Source organism: Perca fluviatilis, chromosome 8, assembly GCF_010015445.1.
Source record: "Perca fluviatilis chromosome 8, GENO_Pfluv_1.0, whole genome shotgun sequence".
Classification (NCBI taxonomy): Eukaryota; Metazoa; Chordata; class Actinopteri; order Perciformes; family Percidae; genus Perca; species Perca fluviatilis.
This window is the reverse complement of record NC_053119.1, coordinates 9,511,840-9,522,089: the sequence shown is the minus strand read 5'-3', so window position 1 is coordinate 9,522,089 and position 10,250 is coordinate 9,511,840. Positions and strand designations below refer to the sequence as shown.

General features: G+C 39.0%; 1 protein-coding gene across 1 annotated transcript; it reads right to left on the bottom strand.

Annotated features, from left to right (window-relative positions):
- Positions 1-423: 423 nt before the first annotated feature.
- Positions 424-9,078, bottom strand: LOC120563757 (transcription intermediary factor 1-alpha-like). The gene is made up of 9 exons (XM_039808147.1): positions 9,068-9,078; positions 7,394-7,580; positions 7,136-7,266; positions 6,495-6,678; positions 5,826-6,415; positions 4,317-4,440; positions 3,492-3,566; positions 2,440-2,592; positions 424-1,285 (listed from the first exon to the last, which is right to left on the bottom strand). The coding sequence occupies exons 1-9, from the start codon at positions 9,076-9,078 to the stop codon at positions 1,082-1,084; spliced, it is 1,659 nt and encodes a 552-aa protein (XP_039664081.1). The 3' UTR covers positions 424-1,081.
- Positions 9,079-10,250: the final 1,172 nt, after the last annotated feature.

Genomic DNA, 10,250 nt, shown 5'->3' with positions numbered 1-10,250 from the left:
TGCACTATCAAGCGCTGATGATGTCTTATCATCATTTCAGGGTCAGTGGATTTCTGACTTTTTACCTCCAGTAACTTATGAGCTTTAGTTACTTAATGCATCGGTTTTGTTTCTCTTTTAGTGACATACAGTACAGGCCAAAAGTTTGGAGACACCTTCTCATTCAATGCGTTTCCTTTTTTATTTTCATGACTATTTACATTGTAGATTCTCACTGAAGGCATCAAAACTATGAATGAACACATATGGAATTATGTACTTAACAAAAAGTGTGAAATAACTGAAAACATGTCTTATATTAAATAGAATCTACAATGTAAATAGTCATGAAAATAAAAAAGGAAACGCATTGAATGAGAAGGTGTGTCCAAACTTTTGGCCTGTACTGTATTTATTTATAATATGCACAATGTTACATGTGTTTTGGTTTAAGAGAGGCAGGGGTTCAGGATAAACACGTTTTATTTCTTCTTAAGGGAAATAATTATTGTAATTCAAATACAAACAAAAAGAACTTTAGTAAGTGAATGACCATAAACCTCATCTACAAGATACCACATGTTATACCTACATAACGTATTGCTTATGCTTATGTATCACCTACCTTAGTAGAGTTAACTGAAGTACAAGTACATGTGTCACATCACACAAATAAAAAGAAACATTACATTGAAGAAGTCGATTGACCTTTCTAAAAGTTCATGGTTTTCAAACATGCGTAAAAAATAACTAGGAAAATCTTTAATTCACATTCGATGAGATGTTTGTGAGATCTATCAAAAATAATGTTTCATTTGCATTTGACGTTTTTCATTCTAAATCCCTAAAAAGTAGCAATCCCTTTGTAAGAAATGTTTCTACCTGAACTTCTGTGAAAATACCTGCAATGTGAAAAAGACCCAACTTGATTAGTTCCCCATAAAGTGTTCTAATTCATGAAAAAGTAAAAAAAAAAAAAAAGTACAAAATGATTGCCACGCTTTTCAAAATCAATAAATAAATTCCACCTCAAAATGTTCTCCATCAATTAAAAAGGCTTAAAGGCAACAACATACAACTCTGCATGTATTGTTTAAACTAGTTACAGGCAATATTTTTTCCCACTGAACAAATATCTTCTCTTCCTGTAGTTCTCCTTCCTCTTCCTGCAGAGCCAGCGGCGGCGAGCTCTGTCCGTCCGGTCCTGGCTGGCCGATGGAAACGTCCGGTCGGGAAAAATCTCCTTCAGTTTGCTCAAGAAAAACACCTCCAGGCTTCGACCGGCCTGGCCAACCTCTGAGTCTGGCTGCACAGCAAAAAGAGATTAATGTAAAAATATATATATATATTAGAGGCTATTTTTATAGTTTAAAACCTTATTCATCCAGGGAAAGTTGATTTACAGGCTAGTTAGCCCTACTTAAGTTGATTTATTTCACAGGCCTCCACACTTGGGCCAACGAGGAGCGAGACAGTAATGGAGTTACAGACTGAAATAGCTCAACAACTATTGGCTAGATTGCCATGAAGTTTGGTACACACATTTGTGGTCTGCAGGTGATTTTGGTAATCATCTGACTTTTAATCTAATGCCAGTAACACATTATAATTTGAATTTGCCAAATACTTTGGTTTATGACCAAATATCTGCAGAACTAATGACATTAACTGTTGGTACTTTTTGTTAAGTGCTAAACTAAGACTACATCCACACTACTATGTTTTTATTTTTAGGTGGCGTAAAAAAAATTTATCTCCATCCACACAAGCGTTTTAGCTCTGTAGCAGAACTAATCTCTATCCATATTAACACGTCTGACAACCACATGACCAGCGTGCAGCTGTGCAGGTGTAAACAGGAAGCAGATTGTCTAAATCATGGATGTATAAGTTAAAAATACGAAAAATACTTTGGAGAAAGAACAACAATAGGGAAAAGTAAGACCAGGGATTTATTTGCTTGGACAGACGAAGACTGAAAGGTAAGACTATCCTAACTGATAAGACTGACTGAGGCGCATCGTTGTTTCCAAAAGTCTCTGTTTCTGCCTGTCCAGACTACAACGCAATTCCAAATGTCTCCGTTTTAAGGGGCTAGGAAACGCCGGAGTAGTGTGAACGTGGGGCATAAACGTAGCAAAAGATATTCGTTTTAAACCAAAACTTGGACGTAGCCTAAGATGATGAACATGTTAAACATTTATACCTGCTAAGCACCAGCATGTAGCAATGTTGTTGTGAGCATGCTGACATTAGCATGTAGCTCAAAGTATAGTACCACTGCCAGCATGGCTCTTCTAACTGGCAGGTGGACACAACCTGATTGGCAGTCGCTATAATGAAATCAAAGTGGAAAAGTGGCCCAGTTTTCTGCTACATGTGGAACTTATTCCCACAGGTTACAGTGCAGCAATAAATCAATTACACTAGAAATTAGATTAAAGCGGGAAATCCACTCACGTAGTTGAACGTAGCACAGTTTTTAAACATCAGCAGGACGTCATCGACAAACTGCTCAGCAGTGAAGTAGTGGAGAGTGTTGCTCTTGTCCAGTTTCCTGCGGATCACTGACAGGTCGATGGGCCTCTTGATGATCTGGTAGTAGTTTCGGGCCTGGAGCACATTCACAGAGGTTAGAGCTTTGTGAGAGAGATTGTTTTCATTTGAACATCAAGGAAGGTAAGTGGAACAATGGACATGTAGAGTACAGTAAGCCAGCGTTTTCTTCACTTAGGTTGTTTTAACCATCACATACTGCCATGACGTTGTGCCTCAGAGTTTTAGATGAGGCCAGCATCGTATGTCTTCTTTTTATTATTGCTAAATGATTTAATAGGTTGATTTGTTCCATTTTCCCAGGAACTTTTCCTTCTGTTATGCTTTGCCTGATGTGTTTAGGATTGTGGTTGACTTTGAGGGATTTGCTGATTCAGTTGTTTTATGTTTTTAGTGTGTTTTTGTGTATTTTGTGTTTGTACAGACAGTATGTGTGGTTGTACTGCTGCCTGTCTTGGCCAGGACACTCTTGAAAAAAAGATTTTTAATCTCAATGAGTCTTTTCCTGTTTAAATAAAGGTAAAATAAAATAAAAAGTAAAAATAAAAAATTGGATTTACAGTAGGCCTACTTGGAAAAATCCATTTATCAGGATAAAAATGAGGTTTGCAACAGAAAGGTTTACATGTATGTGTTGAATGTTCAAAAGAAGATATTTTAATATTTGTTGTACAGCATTTGAAACTTTATATATAGACATGTAATGTTGATGTGATGCTGAACGACATCTTTCTGTGTTTTATAATGTATTTTTGATATTTATTATCATATTTATTATCATTATATTTAATCCTGTGTAGGTTGAGCGCGGTAATTTATATATTTTTCACTATAACTTTCTTGAGTGAGGGCTTTCATGTAGTATGACATACATTTGTACACTGATATGTGTTATTCAGTGGTGTCAGGGTGAATTATTTGATGCGATTTCTATAATGTAAATCTGTTGGACTGACCAGGACGCTGACAGGTTCATGGAACGGAGCGCTGAGCGTGTGATAGTACAACAGCAGAGTCAGCTTCTCACACCTCTGCACAGGAAACACACAAACAAACATACACAGTCACTAAAAATACATCTGTTCATCTACTCATAGGCTGATACCATATCAGAGTCTGGGAGATAAAAAATATTGTTAGTATGTATCGTTATTTATTTATTATGCAACGATTTTTAAAATCAATTATTTTCCATAGAATCGATAATTTGAATTTTTCTTTTTTTTTTTACTAATGATTCACCTATATATTTTCTGTTTATACGGTACAGCCGACGGCGATTACATCATCTGTTTCCAGCTAAACAGACCAAAAGCAGAAAATGCAGAAAATACATGTTATGTACTTATTTACAAATGAAATAAATGTCAGACTGACATGTGATGTGCATTCTTCTTAGAAAACAATTTGTTTTTAGAAATGTCTCACGATATACTATCTCTATGATATATTATATTATCGCAATACTTCTAGAATCGCAATACAAATCGAATCGGCACCCATGTATCGTGAAAGAATCAAATTGGGACAAAAGCCCTAATTGTTAGAAAGAAACATTTAAGTGATTTTGTTGCAGTAGAGAAAAACAAAACAAAAACATTTTGTGTTACTCACTTTGAATTAATGATTCTATAACCATTGGTACATATAGTGAATACTATGACTGTTTGCCCACAATAAACACGTGTTCCTGCTTTCTTAAGGTTGAAAGAAATTAATACTTTTATAGACAATACTTTACATGTTATAAGGGTCAAACGGATTCCCCCCCTGCAGCTCACCCTCTGGTCCTGGTTGCACAGTGTGTATGGAGCTTTGACTCCCCCACAGGAGGGCTTGTTCTCACAGTCGTACGTCTCCACAGGCTCCTGGTCGGTTCGGCACAGCGTGCATGCCCAGTCACCTCTGTAGGACACATAGGACCTCCGTTACTTCATAATTTAGAGATTAAAATAATACATTATAATATATACAATAAATAAATAATAAATTTTCTCTGCAGCATCTATTCTTTGAATGGAGCGAAGCATCTGGGATATACTTTGTATTTTTAAATGATGGCTTTATTTTACCTTTTTATCATTGTTAACAAATCTCATAAAACGACCAAAACCAAATGAATGTATCTTAAAATCAATATTGTCTGTGTAGCCAAAGCCAAAGACACATGTCAAAGAGCCATATGTTGCATTTGGGTGAAATATTCCTTAATAACCATTATATTGGCTTGTGTAGTATATTCCTTTTTGCTCATGTTGCTCATTGCATGCTCAGTATTGTCTCAAATCAAATCTAAATAAATATAAAACAAGCTTTATCTTTGTAGGTTTACCTACAATGTTTTTCGTGTAAGCTCATGTGGAATGGACCAAATGTTTGGCACGACACAACAATAAAATAATATACCAATTTTAACTTGGACAAGTACTATATCTGGAGAAGGGTTATGCAAATCCACATGTCAGCAGCCACAATAACAAACTGAGTGTAAGACAGAAGAACATAATGTCTCCAAGATAAACCTCCATAGATTTACTATAAATGTTTAAGGAGACTGTGGTGTCTAGTGGGCTCATTAACAGACAACCACGGAAACTGAAACTGACAAATAACAGCTTAACAAATATCTTGGGTGGCTGTGGCTCAGGTGTTAGAGCGAGCACGTCGGCAAGTACAGGTAATAACCACGTGCACTCTTCCTTCCTGTCTTTGAGCAAGACATTGCACCCTAAATTGCTCCCAGTGTGAGTATGAGGAGAGATCAGTGTAAGTTTCCAACCTTAGAGTCAAAACCCCTGAAAGAGTCATAAGTCAAACTAAAATCCAAAATGAACAAGATGTGTTATTTTCCTGCTGCTTTTTTTTAGGTCTGTAACTAATCTTTGCTTTTTAATGTGAAATACTAAATAGTTACTTCTTCAAGCCTCTAAAACGTTATCCTGGGCACCCGGGTAGCTCAGTTGGTAGAGCAGGCGCCCATATATAGAGGTTTACACCTCGACGCAGTGGTCCTGGGTTCGACTCAGACCGGCGGCCCTTTGCTGCGTGTCATTCCCCCCCCCCCCCTCTCTCTCTCCTTTCATGTCTTCAGCTGTCCTGTTGAATAAAGGTCTAAAAATGCCCCAAAAAATAATTTTAAAATGTTATCCTATTTTATTTATTACAAGTAAATACTGCTTCACTATAAAGAGTCACAAGGAGAAAAGAGTTGGGAACCACTGTCTGCAGTCACGGTGAGTGTATTGATTGTGTATAAAGCAGATAGTACTGGGTGTCCATACAGCACTTACAGGGGGAAGCTGGTGAGCGGAGGTATATGGCAGGCCAAGTGGTAAACTTTAGGGCAGCGGTCGCAGCAGAGCAGCTCCCCTCCGTTCAGACACACGGCACAAAAATCGTCACTCTCCATCTCCTCGGCCCCTGGTCCAGGTCCAAGTTTCTGGATACATGAGTCTGCCTCCTCCTGTGAGCTACAAATATCAGTTATTTGATCTTCACTGTCGTCTATTTGAACTACCTCACATTTAGTTTCAGCTTCATCCTCCAGTACCAGGGATCGATCGGCTAGATCTGCTTCTGGTTCTGGATCCAGTTGGATCACTATGGTCTGCTCTGGATCCGGGTCCAAATAAAATGTCTCTGAATCAGGTTTCCCATCCGGGTCCCATTCCTCTGAGTCGGAATCCAACAGGATGTACGGCTGATCTGGATTAGAGTCGCAGTCGAAGCCTGAGTCCTGCTCTGGTTCCTCGGAGGGGGAGCTGTCGGGACAGTACGGCTCAGTCCAGGAGGTCGGTGTTGTTTCTGGTCGGCCGAGATCAGACTGAGGCGACACTTCTCTTACCTCCAAAATGTTTGCCTCAGGTTGACTGAATCCATTCTGCAGACAGAGACAAAGGTGTCATAACATGGCGCTCATGTTAAGTGAAAGTTTAGTGTGCAGATCTTCAGCTCTGTACCTGCTGAGGACGATCCAAACAGGAAGCGTCATTGTGGAGCTTGGCTTGTGTTTGGCGCGGCAGCCGTACCAGAGAGACCACAGGCTGCAGACAGGATAAGGACACAGACTGGAAGTTCAGACGCTCCAAGCTCACTACAGGTATGCAGGAATTACCCAGAATCCTTTGGGCCTCTGGGTGAATCCTGTCGACATAATGGAAGACTTATGGTCAGTGAAAAAAAGATAAAAAATCCTTTACATTACATTTAAAATGTCCAAATCAGGAGTATTATCCAACACGGAATATCAAGGAATAGTTCTCATTTAGTACTTATCTACCTCTTGAAAGAAAGCAAATAAGACCATTTCCCAAAATGTCAAACTATTTATTTGAATACATTTCCCCAGGGCGCCTGGGTAGCTCAGCTGGTAGAGAGCGCACCCATATACAGAGGCTCAGTCCTCGATGCAGCGGCCACGGGTTCGGTTCCAACCTGCGGCCCTTTGCTGCATGTCATTCCCCGTTTCTCTCTTTCTCCCCTTTCATGTCTAAAGCTGCCCTGACAGAAATAAAGGCCTAAATAAAATGCAAAAAAAAAAAATACATTTCCCCATTGTGTTGTCGGGAGAACATGTTCCCCGTGTTGTCCTTTATTTTACCTTATTCTCTTCAGTAAAGCTGCTACATCTTTTCCAGGTTGTCGTTTTGCAGCTGAAGGAGAGGCTGCTCCGTTGTGGGACCGGTTTGTCTCAGTTTCCATCTCACAGAATCCAGTACTGCAAAGCTTCTCCTTTTTTTAAATAGAAAAAAAGGTTCAATTAAATATCAATAACCCTTTGATAATGTCCTCTTTCCTCTTTAACATGGCTCAATCATGAAACCCTTTATTTTTTTAACCCCGTCTGTGTCTGTATTACGTGTTCTGCTGGGAGGCTTGGCTCCTCTGCTGTGGTTGCGGGATATGAACCAGTCTCAGATGACATGGCCTCCAGTGGCATCTGTACTCCACACTTGGCTACCCGTGGCAACAGTGTGGCCTGTCTTTGGGGAAAGTTGCCATGGCGTCTGTGAGGCAGGTGTGCCATCTCGAGGAGAGCGGGCCTCCTGGGGTGGAGAAACAGAAGAGAAAACACAGAAGAAGCTGCTGATTTTGAAATCTCTTGTGTGCCTAGTGTTTAACGGCAAAATACAAGAATCAAAACAAACAGACAACCCCCAAAGAAGAAGCAGAAGAACCATTTTAAAATTAATTTAACTGCTCATTTTACAAGAAAATCATATCGCTACAAGTCAAATGAATGCTGATAACATGTACAAAAAAGACATTGAGTACATAACGATTAGTAACAGATCATTAACAACACACAGGAATCAGGTCAAAGTTGCCTCATAATTGTACCTTACCTGAGTGTGAATGTAAGCGATGAAAAAACAAGATGTCTGCTTCAGAAAGCCAGGTGAAAGTGGGCTGAGGATGAGAGGGATGGCACCGTTGTCCAGTGTCAAGGGGGACACGGATTGATATGATTGGTGGAGAGCTGATCCAACCACAGCCCCCCGCCTCCCCCCCCCACCCCCGAGTCACTGCAAGCAAGTGTATCCTATTGACTACTGAACTAATCATGTGATGCTATTATTTGTCTTTCACTGTCGCCAGGGGATTCCAGGTATAAAGCATGGCAGAAAATCTGCTCCAATGAAGCATCAAACATGAATTGGAGGACATTCATTAGGGGCTCATTTAAAGTGCTCATATTATGCTCATTTTCAGGTTCATAATTGTATTTTGAGGTTGTACCAGAATAGGTTTACATGGTTTAATTTTCAAAAAACACCATCATTTTGTTGTACTGCACACTGCTGTAGCTCCTCTTTTCACCCCGTGTCAGGTCTTTGTTTTAGCTACAGAGTGAGACCTCTCACTTCTGTACCATCTTTGTTGGGAGTCACACATGCGCAGTAGCTAAGTTAGGATCACATCAGCTAGCTAGCTGTTTCTCTAACTTCAGTCAGTACAAAGCAGGATTAGCCGGAGACTTCTTCTAAACGAAGGCGCACCTCCGCATCTGCAGAACAGGGACATGTAAGTAGTTCTTTTGTAGATTATGGTGAACTAGTGTGTGTTGTAGCAGTGTTTTGCCATGGAGAACGAGGGGGCTAGCGGTTAGCCCCCTCGTCTCGGTTAGTGACGTAGAAAGCTGTGCAGATTTTGAAGAGCTCACCCGGAGACTGAAGGCAGAAGACATTCAGAAACCGTATCTCACTCAAAACAGCATGGGTGTTTCTTTTTTTTCAAGTTTGTATGCGTGTGGAAGCACCAGAGACACAAAATAACACCCCAAATCCCAGAAAAAGGGATTTCTTTTTCATAACATGGGCACGTTAAGGAGAAAAATCCAATAAAGGTTTGATGAAGTTGAATCCAGTCGGAGTCAAAATATGATGTTTGTTTTTGCTTCAGCTGGAGTTACAAACAGAAGTCACGGCCAGTAAATTCTGACCAATCACGAGTCACAGGCTGCAAAGTTGACTCTTTGAATAACAAGCCATGTTGTAGATCAACTTTACTTTAACTCTGTCTGTGGTATCACCTGATAACCATGATGCAAAATTTCAACTCATTCATGTCTCTATTTTTATAACCTTATATTACCTTAGACCTAAGTTTACTATACTCCATAAAATAGATCCCATCAACCTGTTATTATGTAGCATATTATGTGCATTTTCAGTGTTGGGAGTATTTAGATCATTTACTTGGGTAAAAATAGCAATACCACACTGTAAAATACTTGGTTACAAAGAAAAGACCTGCACTTAAGTAAAAGTATAACCAGGGAATACTTAAAGTACTTAATGCAGAAAAATGTCCCCTGTAACTTTTACACTATTATATATTATATCATTAGATCATTATTACTCATACTACATTAATATAAAAGCAGGATTTCACGGTTAGCCTAGTTAATTGAGAAGAAGCTCAATTATTTTTTGTATGACTGTCTGCCATGAATGACTTTTTTCATCAGTTGTAGTGAAGGAATGTCCCTCTGACTTTTCTTTCAACAACAAAACCAATCAAATATTTCACAAAACAAGATGTCTGAAAAAACAGGTGGAATATTTGAGATGAGAATGAGCTAAGCATTACAAACCTTTTCTACAATGGATAACTTATTCTTAGATATACTTTACAAGTACTCAGAAGTTTTGCTACAGAATTAATTTAATAGTACTGGATTTATAGAAGTCACAAAGTACGTCATCAAAATAGAGCAATATGTTTGCATCATTTAACAAAACCAAAAATAAAGAATAATTCAGTGATTTACTTCAGGGAAATTCCCTCACAGACTTCATGGAGTCAAATGGGACTACAGATGGAAATTAGCCTTTGGGCTACAATCTGGCACTTTTACGTGTACTGCTGTACATGTTCATTAAATGTGCATGCATTGTCCTGAAATAAATAAATAAATAAATAAAATACTAACAAGCCCCAGAAAACTATGGGGCACACAGCGAAACTTGAAAGGGAAGAAACCAGTTTAAGATAACAGAGTTCTCTCCCTTTAATCGGTGTAAAGATAAACTCCAGCCTGTGCTGTTGACTTGTGATTTGACTATCAATTCAAAGTATAAATCAACACTGACAGTGTCTGAGTTAAATTCTGTAAACAGTATCACAGTGATGTGCCTGATGATGCCAAAAATGCAGCACGCCCAACTTGTTTCTATCACAGCTGACTGTTTCTGCTGTAAATCACCATAAAA

What these genes read in the sequence shown, in the direction of transcription:
- LOC120563757 (XM_039808147.1), bottom strand. An exon ending in CAAGCCTCCCAGCAGAACAC is followed by an intron (nt 7,267 to 7,393) that starts GTAATACAGACA and finishes ATTTAAAAAAAG; the next exon opens with GAGAAGCTTTGCAGTACTGG. An exon ending in TGTGCAACCAGGACCAGAGG is followed by an intron (nt 3,567 to 4,316) that starts GTGAGCTGCAGG and finishes TTTCCTGTGCAG; the next exon opens with AGGTGTGAGAAGCTGACTCT.